At 38.9% G+C, this 18,840-nt stretch overlaps 1 protein-coding gene and 1 non-coding gene across 2 annotated transcripts in view; one reads left to right on the forward strand and one right to left on the reverse strand.

Moving 5' to 3' along the window:
• Cenpi (centromere protein I) overlaps positions 1-18,840 on the forward strand; it is a 55,707-nt gene that overhangs the window by 25,239 nt on the left and 11,628 nt on the right. The window contains exons 16-20 of the mRNA XM_036175045.1: positions 3,034-3,128; positions 10,157-10,292; positions 12,446-12,570; positions 15,026-15,074; positions 15,215-15,433. Coding sequence (XP_036030938.1) covers positions 3,034-3,128; positions 10,157-10,292; positions 12,446-12,570; positions 15,026-15,074; positions 15,215-15,433 — 624 coding nt within the window. The remainder of the gene's footprint in view (positions 1-3,033; positions 3,129-10,156; positions 10,293-12,445; positions 12,571-15,025; positions 15,075-15,214; positions 15,434-18,840) is intronic.
• On the reverse strand, positions 12,085-12,215 carry LOC118574906. Its single transcript, XR_004943783.1, has one exon. It is a non-coding gene; the product is annotated as a small nucleolar RNA SNORA33 (small nucleolar RNA).

Genomic DNA, 18,840 nt, shown 5'->3' on the forward strand with positions numbered 1-18,840 from the left:
CCTTTTCTCTTTTTCTTTCTTTCCCCTTTCTTCTCTTTTCTTTCCTTCCTTCCTTCCTTCCTTCCTTTTTTTTTTGAGATAGAGTCTCATGTAGCTCAGTCTGGATCAAACTCAATAAGTTTTCTGTGTAGATGTAGATGACCTTGAACTTCTGATCCTCCTGCCTTACGTTCTGAGTGCTAGGATTACAGTCACGTACTTCCATGTCTGGTTTCTGTGATGATGGGGTCAAACCCAGGCTTTTGTGCATGCTAGGCAAACATTCTACCAACTGAAATGTGCCTCTAGTCCTCCAGCAGTGACTTCCTTCCTTCCTCACTTCCTTCATCCTTCCCTCCACCTCTCCCTTCCTTCCCCCTTTCTTTTGATATTAGGGTTTGCTAGTTATTGTAGCCTAGGCCTGCCTGGAATTTATTATATAGACAAGGCTGGGCAGCACTTCTCCTGGCCCTTGCTTCTCCATTGTTGACAGTACAGGTATGTCTCACCACACCTAGCCTCTGCATTGATTTTGAACTGTACTGTATTATGGAATGTAAAGTTCAAATGCATAGAACTTTCTGGTTTGAAAGCTTTGTCACACATTTTTCTTGAACTTTTTACACTAGCAAGCAGCAAATAAGATCATGAAAAAGTGTCAAAAGCATATTAACATGAATGTAAAAACAAACCAACTGGGAAAATACTCAACCATACTTGGAATTTTGAACTTTATACTTTTGTGTGTGGATGGAATGCATTGTTATTAACTCGGAGTCACCAACACTGCATCAGTATCACATTAAAGAAATAAAATCCTTCCCCTTGGAGTCATTTAACCAAGAGCAAGAATATGATACTCTTCTGAAATCTTTAACAGAGTTTAACAAGGGATTAAGCCACTGGTTCCAACTGATCCAGAAAACAAACAGAACTACAAATATCACTGTTTAATCTGTCAGTGTTGTGTTCAACATTTATGGTGGATATTCATTTTAGAAGGTTGCTTTCAATCTCTATATTTGCTGCTTTCAGCAAAAAAAAACAAAAAACAAAAAACAAAAAAACAAAAAAAAAACCCAAAAAACAAAAACCCAAACTAAAACCCATATACATTGTTCTGGGTTGGAGCCATGGAAAAGTACATCACCTAAGGTTACAGTTATGCTCTAGCTTAGGTTATAAAATCTGATGAGGTAGGAAGTCCAAGGCAAGTAAGGTTCATTGTTACATTGTCCTCATACAGGCAGAATAAACAGACAAGTGGATGGATACACAGTAGGCTAGCAGTCTTTAAGTTTTAAGTGACTTCAAGGTGTGTTATTAACTCAGGCTGTGAGGTTCAGCCAAAGTTCCAGTCTCCTAGAATGTAAGGCTAGTTTTATCATAATGCATTGCCAGACATTTGAACATAATGCTTATTTATTTCATAAATATACTAATTACCCTTTTTTTTGAGGGTTTCTGGGATGTGGGGATGTGAAGTTGAGACACGCATGGTCTAACTATGTAGCCCAGGTTTCCCTGAAGCTCAGGATGACCTTTTACCTGCATCTGTCTTCTTGCCTGAGCTGTCTAGGCACTAGGATTAGGACGTGAGCCATGACGCTCTGCTCTAACTCTTCCTCACACTGTGAGAGCAATAGTGACAAAACTCCTTGAACCCCTTTCCTATTGAGTGTCCATCCCTCTTCGAAAGCAGCGACGATAGAATATTTCTTTTACTAACATTTTACACCTTAAATGACTCACTATTGGACACATTTATAGGGAAGTAGATTGTTCTGGTTAGTATTTGTTGCCTTATCACATTAGCTTGAATTTGCTAATTTTATATTACTTGTAACTTACTACTTTATAATTACTGTCATTCATGAAAAGCCTAACTAATAAATTTTGAGACTATTTTAAAAATGTTTTTGCAATTCTCTCCTAATCTAGTTGAGTTCTTTTTAGTTTCTTCACTCAGCCCACCAATCGAAAGAGCTGTTTAGCTATGAACGTTTGGTTGAACCATAGGCAGTTGTCACATTTGAAGGTCAGGGTGGTTGATAATTAGCAATTGTTTATGATTTAACCTACTAGCATGTACACATTCATTTGTCCGTACATCTGTTTATGTTTGAGAGTGGGATAAGGAGGGAGGAAAGGAGAAAAGGGAACAGAAAATGAATCAAGAGTAGAAAGCAGGCTGGGCAGTGTGTGGCGCACACCTTTAATCCCAGCACTAAAGAGGCAGAGCCAGGCCATCTCTGTGAGTTCGAGGCCAGCCTGGGCTACAGAGTGACTTCTAGGAAAGGCTCCAAAGCTACACAGAGAAACCCTGTCTCGAGAAAAAAAAAAAAGAATAGAGAACAGTATTTAACTTTCAGGCCCCAAATGAGACTGAGTAAAGATAGTTAAGGAATCATGAATGAGGCCCTTGGAAGGCAGGGTAAAGTCTGAGAACATAAAGATTAGAAATGTTTGTTTTTCAGAGTTATAGAAGACTCATTTTTTAAAACTATCAGAAAGGAAGTAGCTTGTACTCAAAGACCACAAAGTAAAAGGTGTAGAGAAGTCTTACTTGTAGCAACTTCAAATGATCTCTGAGGGGACAATAAGGATGAATTTGTTTCTGAGATAGTCTTATGCAGCAGCCCAGGCTGGCATCAAAATTGATACGTAGATAACACTGGTTTTGAACTCTTTATCTCCCTAACTCTACCTCCTAAAGCTGGCATTATAGATTTGTACAACCATGCATGGCTGAGGGTGATGGTTTATTTGATGATGTAATATGTGTTATAAAGGAATTTGATTTAGAGAAAATTCTGTTCCTGGGCTAAGCTGGAAGTCTTGTTGAGGTATGTTTCTTCTAGAAAAAAATGATAACATAAATTTGTGCTTGCATTCATCTGTCCTTTGTAGACTGAACTCATTGGAGTAGCAACTATTTGAGTTCTAAGTGAGGGAGGTATGGCCATCTCCAAGGTCCCTTCCATTTCTAGCCTCTGTTAGGTCTAAATACTGTTTGCTTTTGATGATTTTGTTCTGTTTTGTTTCCCTCTTCAGTGTAGTGTTCTTCAAAGTCTGAAAGAACTACTGCAGAATTGGCTGTTGTGGCTTTATATGGATGCCCACATGCAACCGGTGACAAGCAGTCCTCTGTGAGTTATCCTGTGGTCTTCTACAAAGATGATCTATATAAAAATGTTTGCATACGGAATCTAATATGGCACAAGACTTAATTATTTCATGTAAATATTTCATAGAACTTTTGTGGAAATGTTTTAGTTACTTTTCACATTTTATTCCCACAATCCTGAAAGAAAAGTATATTTTCCAAGTTACTATTTAGGTAAACCAAAAAGCAAATCCTTTTGAATGACTTGGCACTAGGTAATATGGCAAAAAAAAAGGCTGGAAAGCCAAAATTACAATGCAGTTTTGACTTCCATTTACTTTAATTCACTTTATATTATGTATTTTATATATTGAGCCAATTTTAATGATGGGTTTTGTTCATGAGGTATATTTTGGTTACATGCATTAATTTATCTTGGCTTTGGAGTTAAAAATGAACTTGAATTTCCATTAAATGTATGCTTTACCCTCAAAGTGAAACACCAAATTTCAAGGAACTGCTTCTTTCTGCCTGTTTGGATTCTCTTATGTCCTGTCAGCCACATGCTTCTTTAGTGCTTTAATAAGTTTATATTATAGAACACTGTAAACATACTCAAAAGTAGAGATATGAGAGACCATTGTGGGAGAGGGTTAGGAAGACTATAAGTTAGGTCTGGGTGGACTGGAATGGAGTCGAAGAGTTTTCTGGACATGACAGGACCACTGCATTCATGAACTCACAGCAGCTGGGGCTGCCTGCACGAGAGCAAGCCAGTCAGTATGCTAGCATGGAGCCTCACCCTGAGGAGCTAAGGACAGTACAGCTTCAGGGATAAATTGAATTTCTTTAAGAGTGTAGCTCCTGGTAGGCTGACCATGACCCGGCGAATGACCCTATTGCCAGAAGTATATGGGCAGCACAAATTGGAGTTGACGGCTTATTCCATTAAAAAAAAAGAGGATATGAAGTTGAGGGAGCATAGGGAGGTAGGTATTAAAGAGAGGAATTAGTGAACATGATCAAAATACATTGTATGAAAGTCCCAAGGAATGGACAAGTACTTTAAAAAAATAGACAGTAAAAATAAATTCCAAAGATAGAACACACACACACACACACACACACACAGAGAGAGAGAGAGAGAGAGAGAGAGAGAGAGAGAGAGAACAATGTTAGCAACCCCTAGTACATTACTTTTTCCTTTTTTTTGGTTTTGGTTTTTCGAGACGGGTTCTCCGTGTAGCTTTGGAGCCTGTCCTGGGTACTCGCTTTGGCAGCTTATATACTAAAATTGGAGTCTGTCCTGGATCTCGCTCTGTAGACCAGGCTGGCCTTGAACTCACAGAGATCCGCCTGCCTCTGCCTCCCAAGTGCTGGGATTAAAGGAGTGCACCACCATTGCCTGGCCCTTAGATTATTTTTTAGTGAAACTCAGATGCCATCTCAGCTGTTAAAATGGTTCCGCTATGATACCCAAAGCTAAGAGTTTACAAATTTTTGTAATATTTATTATTAATCTGTGTATTTATATATATGTAGACCCATATGTACACATGCATGCCACGGTGTGTGTGAGGGTCAAAGGACAATGTTGTGGAGTTGATTTGCTCCTTCCACTGTACATGGGTTCTGAGAATTTAATTTAGGTTGTCAGGCTTATATGACAAATGCTTTACCCTCTTAGCCGTCTCCCCAGCCCAGCATATATCATTTTCATTTTATTTTATTTTTTTGAGACAGGGTCTCATATATCCCAAGTGGCCCTCAAACTTATTGTATAGATGAGGCTGGCTTTTAACTATTGATCTCCCTCAAGTGCTTTCCAAGTGCAGGATTGTAGGTGTACATCACTATATTCAGTGTGTGTGGTGCTAGGAATCAATTCCAGTGTTTATTCACATTGGAGAAGCATTGTACCAACTGAACTACATACCTAATACAAATAGCACTTAATTGCAAATTGAACCAGTGTCCAAACATATAGCTCAGGTTTGTTTTCTGTTTGATCCTTAGAGTGAGTTATAGTTTGGGTAGGGGAATGGAGAGTTAGAAGTAGGTAGCTTGGAAAATTGTTTTTTAATTCCTCCTATTCATTATTATAGTGCTTCTCTATATGCTTATGACCACTTCTAGAAACAAATGGAACATGGAGCAATAGTAGGTAGTGAAGACATCTTTTTTTTTTTTTTAAGATAGCATCTTACTGTGTAGCCCTTGCTGGCCTGGTACATGCTTTGTAGATGAGACTGGCGTCAAACTCACAGAGGTCTGCCTGCCTCTGCCTCCGCAGTGCTGGGATTAAAAATGTATGCCACCATGCTCAGCTAGTGAAGAAATCTTAGGAAGCTCTACTTCTTTAAAAAGTGTATGGTAGGGGTTGAGGATTTAGCTCAGTGGTAGAGCACTTGCTTAGCAAGCACAAGGCCCTGGGTTCAATCCTCAGTTCTGGCAAGAAAAAAAAAAGGGTATGGTAGTGCCCATACTACTTGGGAACTTCTCAGATATTAAAATTGTTAGGCCCTGCTCTTGATCTACTGAGTTAAGCCCTACAGGTGACCCAGTAATTTGTTTTACTATTCCCACAATTCTAGTGCAAACGTTAGTTTATGAACCACTATTATAAAGAAATACTACCAGAACAGTGTTTTTGCTTATGTAACCTTTGACTAACTTGCAGTAGATATACCCCTGAAATAAGTACCTTACATTTTCTGTAGTGTCTTTCTACAAATCCTTCTTCTTTTTCTTTTGTGTGATGCTGGAAATGAAACTCAGGCCTCATACAAGCTAAGCAAATGCTTTGCCACTGAGCTAAATTCTTAGCCCAGGTTTTTCATATTCTGTTGTAAATTTAGGGAGACCATCTAAAAAGGAACAGTGCTTTTTAAGCAGATAAATTGGCATGTGTCTAGATAGCCTTGTCATATTATTTGGGATTAAATAATATTGCCCGTGTGCCAGTTACATGGCTTAGCAGGTGCTTGAGTGTAGGCCTTACAACCGGAGTTCAAATCCAAGATCCCATAAGATAGCAGGAGAAAATAGACTTCTAAGAGTTGTCTTCTGACCTCACATGTACATTGTGACTTGTATGCCTGTGCATGCATACACATATGATAATTAATAAAACAAACACAAAAGTTCAATATAGCTCATAAGTTTTCAGTAATTCATTTTGGAGAAATTAGTATAATGTTTTTATTTCTGTTATATGACCATTTTCCATGTAAGTGACCAGAAGTGAGTAAATTGTAGTGATAGATCCTTAGAAGAGAAGGATAGACGACCATGTCCCTATCATTTTCCAGGGACATTTCTGGCTGGAGCAATGACTGGAAAGGGGGTGCTGTTACTGTTTGACAGGTGGCATCTGAGAATGCTGAACATACTGCAGGGGGTGGAGGTAGGAATATGAGGCAGTTCTCAACCATGGATTGTTTTATTTAGAATGCCAGTGATTTATAAAGAAGCACTCACCGAGAAGTCTGTTCTGGGGCTGAGGATGTAGGTCAGTAGCAGGGTACTTGCCTAGCATGCAATAGGATAATATATCCAGTGCTACATTAAAAAACAAAAGGTTGCTGGGAGCAGACATCATTGTTTGCAATTATTTGTGACACGTTTGAAATTCTGCCAAAACTCAAGTATGCTATATCAGTTTTACAAGTAAGGAGGTTATTGTATGCTTTGTTAAATGGTCTCTAATATTTCCCTGCTTCTGTCATTAAACCATCATGGTAGTGAGGAGTAGGAGAGTCGTCATCTCCTAAACTCTGAGACTATGCACTGTCACAGACTGTACATTATTGTATATTATCCTTTTTTCAGTGCAGAACAGTTGTCAACTACCTACCTAGACAGGAGGGTAAAATTGCATTCACATTTGTAGATCTTTTCTAAATCTTTTTGAGTGTGGATTGAAAGATACATGTGAGAAATGGATAGCTTGAACTACTCATTTTATATATTGTATCATTTAAAGAGATTATATTTATTGATTTAGGAGAGAAGACAGTAAATCCAGAAGTGATTTTATATGTGTATAGGTGTTTTACTTGCATTTATGTCTGTGTAGAACATGGTGACCAGAAGAGGGCCTCTAGAACTAGTTACAGACAGTTGTGAGCTACCATGTTGCTGCTGCTGAGAACTGAACTCAGGGTCCTCTGCAAGAGCAACAACTGGTCCTGACTGTTGGACAATCTCTCCAACCTCTAGATATGGTTTTAACTAGAAGATTGAAATATGCTAACATTCTGTTTATTCAGTTTTAGGATTAGATTGAATGCTGGAGAAATACTTTACTGAGGAGTAGGCAGAACTAGATATTGAATCCTGTGCAATGGGTTTCATTCAGTGTGCTGCGGTGTTACTGATGCATAGGAAATGATTCCTGCTGTCATTTGAATGTTTAGACTTTTGAACTATTTGTGCTATGTGGGATAAATAGCATCAATGTCCTACTTATGATTTTGTTCATTTTTAATTTTTCTGAATGTTTTTTGTCACTTTGTCATGAATTCCTTTTCTCCGAGTTGTTATTGAGTACCTATTATTAGTGATTTTTGTTTATTTTTCACTAAGAGATTTCCATAATTGAGGAGTGTTAGAATTCAGTACTAATCATTTACTAGAGACAAATATATTGACTGTAATTGTTTCTCAGTATTGTAATATTATCCAGAATTTGCTTGAAATTTAATCTTTTTCTTTTCTTCTCAAATCTGGTTGCTTAAAATGTTCCATGAGTTATCTCTTTTGTTTGTTTGTTTTGCTTTGTTTTTATGGTTTTTTTTTTTTTTTTTTTTGAGACAGGGTTTCTTTGTAACAAGCCCTGGCTGTCCTAGAACTCACTCTGTAGAACATGCTGGCCTCAAACTCACAGAAACCTGCGTGCCTCTGCCTCTCAAGTGCTGGCATTAATGATGTGCACCACCATGCCTGGCTATCTATGAGTCTATCTTGAGTTCCTTAGAAGACAAGAGTGCTGGGCATTGGTGGCGCACGCCTTTAATACCAGGACTTGGGAGGCAGAAGCAGGTGGATCTCTGAGTTCAAGGCTAGCCTGGTCTATGTAGTAGTGAGTTCCAGGACAGCCAGGGCTACATAGTGAAGCCCTATCTCAAAAAATTTTTTAAAAATGACCAAGAGTAATCACTGTATTTTAAATTTATTTTTAGCTTTTATTCTCTCATTCATTATATCTCGACTGCAGTTTCCCCTCCCTTTACTTCTACCAGTTCCTCCCACCACATCCTCTTTCCCCAGACCAACTCCTTCTCTGTTTCCCTTAAAAAAAAAAAAGAGCAGGCCTCCTCAGGATAGTGACTGAACATGGCCTAACAAGATACAATAAGAGTGGGCACAAATGCTCACAGCACGGCCGGATGTGGCAACCCAGTAGGAGGAAGTAAGAGTCCCAAGCACAGGCAAAAGAGTCGGAGACACCTCCTACTCCCATTGTTAGGAGTCCCACAAGAGCACCATACAGCCATAATGTATATGCAGAGGACCTAGCTCAGACCCTCAGGATCTGTTTGTTGATTCAGTCTCTGAGCCCCTATGAGCTCTGCTTAGTTGATTCTGTGGGCCCTGTTCTCATGATGTCCTAGTCCCCTCTGGCTCCTGTAATCTTCTTCTGTGGGGTTCCCCTGTCTCCACCTAGGGTTTGGCTGTGGGTCTCTGTAGCTGCTCCCGTCAGTTGCTGGATAACACCCCTCTGATAACAATTGGGCTAGGCACCGATCCATTAAGTATAGCAGAATACCATTAGGAATAATTTCATTAACTTTTTTTTAAATTGTGTTTAGTTCTATCCTGAGTCTCTGGGCTGTCTGTCCTCTGGTTCCTGGCCATCCAAGACAGTGTCAGGCATGGGCTTCCTCTTGTGGCATGGGCCTCAAATTGGACCCGTCATGGGTTGGCCACTCCCACAAGCTCTGTGCCACCACTACTATCCCAGCACATCTTGGAGGCAGGACAGATTGTAGGCTGAAGGTTTTGTGGCTGGGTTGGTGTCCCAGTCCCACTGTGAGGTGTCTTGCCTGGTTATAGCAGATGGCCCGTTCGGGCTGCACATCCCCAGTTACTAGACTTCACAATCTAGGGTCACTGTCTTAGATTCCAGGGTGTTTCCACTGCACTAGCTTTCTACATCTCCTGCGAATGCCCCAGTTCCAGTTGTCTCTTCCAGTTGTCTGTTTCTCCCTCCTTCCCTCAGATCTCTCTTGTTCCTATCCCCACCCACCCCCAGTCCACCCTCAAAATCTATTCTATTTCCCCTTCTCCAAGAGATCCATGTGTGCCCCTTGAGCCCTCCTTGTTACTTAGCCTCTCTGGGTCTATGTAATGTAGCATGATTGTCCTTTACTTAACAGCTAGTATCCACTTATGAGTGAGTACATACCATGTTTGACCTTCTGAGTCTGGGTTGCCTCACTCAGGATGATCTTTCTAGTTCCATTCATTTGCCTTTGAATTCATGTCATTGTTTTTAACAGTTGAGTAATATTCTATTGTGTAAATGCACCACATTTTTTTCCATTTTTCTTTATTAAGAAATTTTCTACTCACTCCACATACTATCCACAGATCCCCCCTCCTCCCTCCCTTGACCCCCAGCCCTCTTTCCCAAGCCACGCCACATCCCCCAAATTGAGGTCTCCCATGGGGAGTCAGCAGAGCCCAGCACACTGAGCCTAGGCAGGTCCAAGCCCCTTCCCACTGCCCCAAGGCTGTGCAAGGTGTCACACCACAGGCACCAGATTCCAGAAGCCTGCCCATAGACCAGGGACAGATCCTGATGCCCCTGTCTGGGTACCCCCCGCCCCCAAACATCACTGCATTTTCTTTATCCATTCTTCGGTTGAGGGACATCTAGGTTGGTGGATTAAGCACAATACAATGGTTAATCACTGTGCTTTTATTTTAAAAGAAAGCAAGTTGTACATTGGCGAACTGATAGCTTTTTAATTCCCTATCCATTTATTGCTTTATATTGCCTACCTTTAGCTTGGAAACTGAGTAATTTGCTGGTATATATCTGAGTATTATAATTTCTTATTACAGAGAGACAACTTTGGGTGGATCCATGGACTCTGTGTCTCAGTTGATTGACTACATAGGCTGGCTGTCCATGGTTGCAATGCGCTTGGAGAACAACAGTACATTGTTGTTGCACTTTATTTTAGACTTCTATGAGAAGGTAGTATACAAATCACAGATTTATGATAGGTAGTCACTTTATTGGCCTATGATTTAAATTTCAGGTATTATCATGAAGGTAAGTTATGATCTTACTATGTAGTTAGAATAACCATGTTTTGAAATTAATGGTTTGTTTTCACCTGAGTAACTGACTTTAATCAAACAAATGTAGGTTCATCTGAGTAACTGACTTTCGTAGAACAATTGTAAAATAAAATCTGGTCGGTTTTTGGTTCAGATACTGTTTTATAATATATCTAATATATTATATTAATAATATATTATTATATATATTATATATATTATAATATATATAATGGTCCTAGGCAGAAGTCTGCATCTAGCATCATTTTGTTGTTGTTCATCTATTGTTTATCCCCATCCCCTAGCAGAACAAAAGAAAATGCTGTATCGCTACTCCGGACTTTTCATGTGCTTACTTTTTTCTGGTCCCTAGTTAGTACCTTTATAATTCTAGTCCTTTTGCTGTTTTATAGGATTTAACATGGCTAATACTGTCACCACCACAAAGGAGGACCTATTATCATCTTCCTTTCCCCAGCTTTCTCTCTTCATTCACTAATACCTAGTTGGTTTTCTGTTTGTTGGTTGGTTTTGACGTAGGTCTCGTGTAGCCCAGGGTGGCCACAAATTTGATGTGTAGCCAAGTATCTTAGTTAGGGTTTCTATTGCTTTGATAAAACACCATGGCCAAACCAACTTGGGGAGCAATTGGTTTATTTCAGTTTATATTTCCCAGTCACAGTCCATCACGAAGGGAATTGAGAGCAGGAACCTGGAGGCAGGAGCTAATATCAGAGGCCATGGAGGATCACTGCTTACTGCCTTGCTCCTCATGACTTGCTCAGCTTGCTTTGAAAAAATGCCATAAACATGACATCCAGGAGCACCAGCCTAGAGGTGGCACCACCCACAGTGAGCTGGGCCCTTCCACATCAATTATCAATCAAGAACCTGCACCACAGGGTTGTCTGTAGTCAGTCTGGTGGGGCTTTTCTCAACAGGGTTCCTTCCCTATTCCCAAATGATATAAGCTAGAGCTCATATCAGGTTGACATAAAACTAGCCGGCACACTGAAGATCCTCTCATCCTCTCCTGGAGTTCTGGGAGGAAGGCTTGTATCACTACTCCTAGTTGATGTGGTGCTGGGGATTGAAACTAGGGCCTTGTTTGTGCTAGACGAACATTCTGCCTACTGGCATTTATCTCCAGCCTACGTTATGTATTTGTTTAAAAGAATATGCTCCTTAGTTTTCCAGGTTGCCAGTTAACTGATAAATATTTGGGAGCATTAGAAAGAAATATTCCTTTACTGTAACATGTTTTTCCAGTTCAAGATGAAATGAAAAATATTTAAAGATTTATTTGCTTTTATTTTTATTTATGTGGGTACTTTACCTGCATGTATGTCTGTGCACCACATGCATACTTGGTGCCACAGAGGCCAGAAGAGGACATTGGATCCCTTGGAACTGAAGTTACAGATGGTTGTAAGCCACCATATGGGTGCTGCGTCCTCTGTAAAAGCAGACAGTGCTCTTAACTACTGAGCCATTTCCCCAGCCCCCAAATAATAATATGCTATATTATTAATTAATAATATTTATTAATAATTAATATTAGGAGACAGGATCTCACTGTGTATCTTTGGCTGGCCTTGAACTCAGAATTACCTGCTTCTGCCTCCTGAGTGCTGAGATTAAAGGCACACATCACCTGGCCTACCTAAATGAAATTTTTTTTCTTTTTTTTTTTTTTTTTCTTATGAAACTGTAGCCATTTTCAGGGACCTTAAAGACTTCAGCTGTCCTTAAGGCTCGTAACATGGCATCACTATTGCCAGCCTTCTCTAAATTTTTGCAGAAGCACATTGAGATAAGCAGACTAATTGGCTGGCTCTAAATGAAATATTTTAATAATGATCTTGTAGAAATAGTTTTCTGAGTTAAGGTTAATGCTTGATGAGTTGTATTTTAAACAGACTTATAGCTGTCCTTTTTATTTAGAAATTATTCATGTTCAAATGTAATGATATATTATTGCTTACCTTACATTGATGATTCTTTGAGTAAACTTCATTGATTTATGGAAGATAATCTCTATATTGATATTAACATTCTTTCCAAAAGGTGTGTGACATATATATAAATTATGACCTTCCATTAGTGGTGATGTTTCCTGCTATGATCTTCCATTCTGCACTCCTAAGCCTGGATGCCAGTATCTTGAACCAACTTTGTTACATTATATACAGGTACAAGCCCCCCTCTCCCTTTATTCATTTTATGAATTACTACATCATAATTCTGTCTTTATCATTTAACTATAATAAAATTAAAATTCCTATCAATTTTCTGTCAGGGTCTATGGAAATAGGAAACATGGCTTTTGGGTTATATGACCTAATATGAAGCTTTAATAGCTCTATTGTTATTTTTATTTTTATTATTTAATTTTTTTCTTTTTTTGAGACAGGGTTTCTCTGTATAGCCTTGGATGTCCTGGGACTCACTCTGTGTAGACCAGGCTGGCCTCAAACTCATAGAGATCTGCCTGATTCTGCCTCCTGAGTGCTGGGATTAAAGGTGTGCGCCAACGTTGCCCAGGTTATGATTTAAAATTTTTATTGTAGTATCCTCCTTGTACATAGTGCTGGTTTTTCTAAAGACATGTTCATTGCAGTGTATCATGTTCTTTGGCTTTATTTGCTCCTTTTCCCAGTCCTGCAGTCCACTTCCTTTCTCCAGTCTTGCTTCTGCCTTCATATCGTGTGTGTGTGTGTGTGTGTGTGTGTGTGTGTGTGTGTATGATGTTTTCTGTCTATATAAAATATTGGATCCACAAATGAGAGAAAACATGGTATTTATCTTTCTGAGTCTGGCATATTTCGCTTTCAAAGTGATTTCAGGCTGCATTATGGAGGTACCTTAGAACACTAAAACTGGAGCTGTGCTATTTTTAAATCCCCCCTGTAGGGCATATGGAATTAAAAGTCTTTGCTGTGGATTGGTTTGTTATGTAATGGCACTGTTGCACTCAGCTTTGTTAATTAAAAATTCTGTGTGTTAAAGCAAAAGTAATCATTTGTTGATATCTGTTAAAGTGTATGTAGTTTCTCTGGTAAAAGAGATGTTTTCTGGGAGGCAATAGTCTATTTATCGCCAGTTATGTGACCCTCTAAGCATTATTTCTAGCTCTTTGTTCTTTTACTTGTGGACTGAGATTATTTTTAATTCATAAGCATAGACCTTTTCAGCATAATTTGTAGAGCTTTGTCAATGTAAAAATGAGTTAGATGATAGTTCTCAGATAAGAAACAAGTTACATTTCTGGATTTCATTGTTCTGTTGTACCTTTTAGCATTTTTACATTTATTTCTTTTGTGGTTGTTGTTAGTGGTTGTGGTGTGTGTGTGTGTGTGTGTGTGTGTGTGTGTGTGTGTGTAAAACAATACATGTGGAGTCACAGGACAACTCCCGAGTCAGTTCTCTCCTCCCACCATGTGGGATCCAGGCATCAAGTTCAGGTCATCAGAGGTCATCAGGCTTGATGCCAAGAGTCTTTTCCTGCTCAGTTGTCTCACTGGCCAGCTGTCCCTTGTTTTACATAAAGAAAATCAGTGATTGACTGCTCTCTTTAATAATGTAACACTAAAAGAATGCCTTTCGTTGTTTTTTTCTTTCTGCTGAGTTATGTTTACAGTAAGAGCACATCTGAAATGTCTGATTCAGTCTTTAAAAATTGATCAGTATTGTGTATGTGTGTGTGTGGATGTGCATGTGGAGGTCAGAGAACTACTTTATATAGTTAGTTCTTCCCTCCCGCCCCGAGACAGGGTTTCTCTGTGTAGCTTTGCATCTTTCCTGGATCTTGCTCTGTAGACCAGGCTGGCCTCGAACTCACAAAGATCCGCCTGCCTCTGCCTCCCGAGTGCTGGGATTAAAGGCGTGTGCCACCACTGCCCGGCTAGTTCTTTTTATACTTTTATGTGGGTCTGGGGATCAAACTCAGGTGGTCAGACTTCATGGCAAGCACTTTACTCACTGAGCTATCTTGTCATCCTCCAACTATTTATTTTATTTTTATTTATTATTTATTTTTGTAGCACTCAGTATTGAATTCAAGGCCTCATGCATGCTACACAAGTAGTCTAATACTGAACTCTACCTGTAAACCCTAACTTTAAAAATTCTTTGTGGAAAATGTACCATAAAAGTATAAAATCCTTATCTAGATAATTAGATGTTTGTATTTGCACACATTTGCATTTATTTACTTTAAATTGTACTTGTGTATGTATATATGATTGTGTGTGTGTACTTTCATGAATATTGATGTGGAGGTCAGAGGTCAACGTCAGGTATCTTCCACTATTGCTTTGCTCTTTATTTTTTGAGACAGGTTTTCTGACTGAACCAAGCACTCACTCACTGCCTACAGTGGCTAGCTGGAGAGCTCCAGATACCTTCCTGTGTCTGTACATTCTTCCCAAGCCCTGTAGCCTAGGGTCAGGGCCATGTGCAACCAAACCTGGTTTTTACCTAAGTGTTAGATCCAATGTCAGGTACTTATGCTTCTGTGCCAGGTATTTTACCAATAGAACCATCTCTGTAGCCCTAAAATGTATATTTAAAATTTTTATTTTACATTCAGAAGCATTACATTCAGTGACATTTTCAATGCTTTATTATATTTGCTTTTATTATTAGGTATCGCAATAATTTGACAGCTGCAAAGAAAAACAACTTCTTAAAGAAGGTATGAAGGCTAAATCTGTGTTAAATCACCATTTTTATAAATAACCGAGTGTAGATCTATGGGACCTGTTAAGAATTAAAAAAAACAAAAAAAGAAAGGGATAATAGATGTTAATGACTATTTTATTTCTTTCCTATTAGGCAAAATCAGAGTTCAATCTCAGCAGCAAGATCTGTCAAGAATTTAATTACTATTTGACAGTTATGGTTCATTGCTTATGGATGTCCAAACCATTTGAAAAAGGAGTGTACATTGATCCCCAAAACTTAGAAAATACTGGAGAAACGGAGTATAAAAACAGCTTAAATTTAGTCCACCATCCTGCCCTGTTGAGCTATGCAGCATCCTTTTTGTCACAGGTAAGTACATTTAAGGCGTCTTTAGACTTCAGCTGGTAACACTGACTGGGAAAACTAGAACTATTATATCCCAATTGCAAGGCATGTTTGGGTTTTTTAGTGATAACAAAATTTTGGTGATTGTGATAGGCTTTAAGGGACTTAAAAAATCTCTATTCTCTAAGAGAGCTTGCCTTGTTACAGAGACAGAATTGTTAACCAATTACTATAATATGGTGCAGTGAAGTGAGGGAAAGTACAGTTGTAAGAAAGATGAATAATTCAGTTCTGCTTGAGGTGAGGTGGTGCCAGTAAGGAAAGGCTTCATAGTGGTAGAAGTTCCTGGATATCCCTCCTAAAATTGAAAGTGAAAGCTAGGCAATGTTGGCTTTTGACTCTTCAAAGAAGTCTGCTGGTTCAATGTACTGGTATGTGGGCGTGGCAGAGGTGTGTGTGTCTTCTTAGGTCATTGGCAAGATTACCATTTTTAACATTATTAGTGACTTAGGGGCATTCATAAAGTGTATATATCAAATGCATTGATGATACAGTGTTAGTATTACAGAAATTACAAAGAATTTGGATTCACAAGTCTCTTAAGATAGAACATTGAAAACTCAAACAGTAAAAATAGCACAGTTAGAGAACTAGTCATTGACTAGATATCTCAAATACACATGTAATGAGCAAGGCCCATCTGGATGTTGCTCTTAGAGTTCAGTGTGTAGTTGGGAGTCTGTCAATAAACAGTTTAGCATCAACAAGGATGTTCATTGCTGAGGCAGGAAGATTAAGAGTTCCAAGCTGCCTTTACTCAAAAGCAAAACCCCAAACAAAAGCAAACACCCAAACAGGCTTGGTTTAGTGCACATGGGAGGTCAAGGTTGGGGATTAGGAAAATTATAAATTTGAAACTACATGAGACACACAGTGAGATGCTGTGGAAGGAAGGAAGGAAGGAGGGAGGGAGGGAGGGAGGGAGGGAGGAAGGAAGGAAGGAAAGAAAGGCAAAAGACAATGAAGATTCCATTTTCTTCACATAGTTCTTGATGTTTATTCTCTGTATTTTTGTTTTTGGCTATACTAAAGGGTATGAGATAATATTGAATTGTGATACTGATTTGCCTTGCCATGATACCTGGATGTTTGCCATTTTTCACACTTAACTGGCTACCTCTATATTTTTTTGTAAAAAATATTCAGACCTTTTGTTCTTTTTCTGTGTGAGTGTGAGAAGTGAATCTTAGGTATCTCTGGCTAACCTCAGACCTGTCATGTAGCTGAAGGTGATCTTGAACTTCTGATCTTCCTGCCTCTGCTTCCCAAGTGCTGGGATTTCATGCATGCTAGGCAAGTACTCTACCAACTGAACTACACCCCCAGCCCTTTTTCCATTTTTTCTCTTGAGACAGAGGCTCACTATACTGCTCTAATTTGGTTAGAACTCACGAGGTAGCTCAGGCTGACTTCTCATGTTGCCATGACTCTCTTGCTTTAGCCTCCAGAGTCTGGGATTACAGGTGTGGGTCACCACACTGGTGCCTTTGCTCATTTTTTCCCATTTCTTGTTTATTTGTTTGCTTTCCTTTGCTCATTTTAAAGTGGAATATTTGCTGTTTTATTGTTGAATTGTAGAAGTTCTTTCTATATTCTAGATACATGTCCTTTATCCAACTATATGATTGTGGAAAGTTTTCTCCTAGTCTTTAGCTGCCTTTTACTTTTCATATTTATTTAGTCATTGTATGTTTTGTCAAAGCAGGGAGGCACATGTGCCAGGGCATGTGTATGGAGGTCAGAGGACAATTTACAGGAATTAATTATTTTTATCATGTGAGTTCTAAGGATTGAACTCAGGTCGTCAAGATTTGGGATATATGTTTTTACCACTGAGTCATTTTTCTGGTCCTGTCCTGTTTTGTTAGTGTCTTTTAAAGTACACCACTTTTTAATTTTGAAGCCAGTTTGTGTGTATATATATCAAACATTTTTAAATATTCCTTTAGGACCCATACAGAATGTAATTTTTCTTCTATTATTTATGCTTTTATTATCAAATTTAAGAATTTACTGCCTAATCCAAGGACATGTTTCAGTTTCTTGAAATTCTGTATGAATTTCAGTTTGTCAGTTTCTTTTCTTTCCTTTTTTCTTTGTAAACAATCTTGCCATATAATTCTGGCTAGCCTGGAACTCACCATGTAGATTAGGCTGGCTCAAACTCACTTGCCTCTGCCTCCCAGGTGCTGGGATTAAAGCCATGTGCCACCTGCCATCCTATTTTCAATCCTCCTTGGATTTTGGTGGGTAACACTTTGATTCTGTAGATCAATTTGAGTGGTACTGTGACCATAACGTATGTATTAAGGCCATCATATGCCTTTCCATTTCTTCAGTCTCCTTTAGTTTATTCTGTGATGTTTTGTAGGCTTTGTTTTGTTTTGTTGAGGCAGTCTTGCTGTATATGTGGCTTAGAGCTCACTGTGTACACTACCTGACTTTTGTCAGACTTGCCCCCTGAATGCTGGGATTACAGGAATGTGCCATTATGCCTGGTTTAAAGTTTTCAAAGTCAAAGTTTTCTGCATCTTTTGCTAAGTTTATTTATAAGTTATTTTTCTAATGTTATGGTAACTGGCATTTATCTTCAGATTATTCATTACTACTAAATAGAAATGCAATTGAAATGAAGTTGATTTATGTATATTGATTTTATATGTTCTGCAGCCTTGTTGAGATGGTTTATTAGGCATGCCTTTTAATGGATTCCACAGGATATTCTCTATATAAATTTGTGTCATCTGAATCAAAAGTAGGTTTCTTCTTTAATTCCTTACTCCCTTCCTTCTTCCCTCCCTACCTCCCTCCCTCCTTCTCTCCATCCCTTTTCTCTTTGTTATCTGGATGCCTTTGTCTTCCCCAGTTTGATTGCCACAGAACTTTAGAAACAGTGTGGGAGAAAACAGTGGCTACTTGATGAGCGCCGGAACATTTCATTTTTTACCAGGATAGGATGGTTAGGTTTGTATGTGGGTGCTTTTCAGGCTGAGGGACCTCTCTTCTATTTCTAGTTGTTGAATGTGGAATGCTTGTTGAATGAATGAGTGTTGGGTTTTGTGTAATTTTTTTTCTCCTATGTCTATAAACATGATCATATGGCTTTCTTTTGTTTTCTGCCGCATTTTTTGAAGTTTAGCTATTTGTATGTGTATTGGTGTTTTGCTTGCATATATATCTATGAACCACATTTGTGTAGTATGTATAGAGGTCAGAAGAGGGTGTCAGACTCCCCAAGAGAGGGGAGACTGGAGTTACAGACAGTCGTGAGCCACCATGTGAGTATTGGGAATCATGCCTGGGTCCTCCAAAAGAGCAGCCTAGGCTCTAAACAAGAGAGTAAACAGTCCAACCACTCCTCTGTTGTCTTA

This window comes from Onychomys torridus, chromosome X (genome assembly GCF_903995425.1).
Source record: "Onychomys torridus chromosome X, mOncTor1.1, whole genome shotgun sequence".
Classification (NCBI taxonomy): Eukaryota; Metazoa; Chordata; class Mammalia; order Rodentia; family Cricetidae; genus Onychomys; species Onychomys torridus.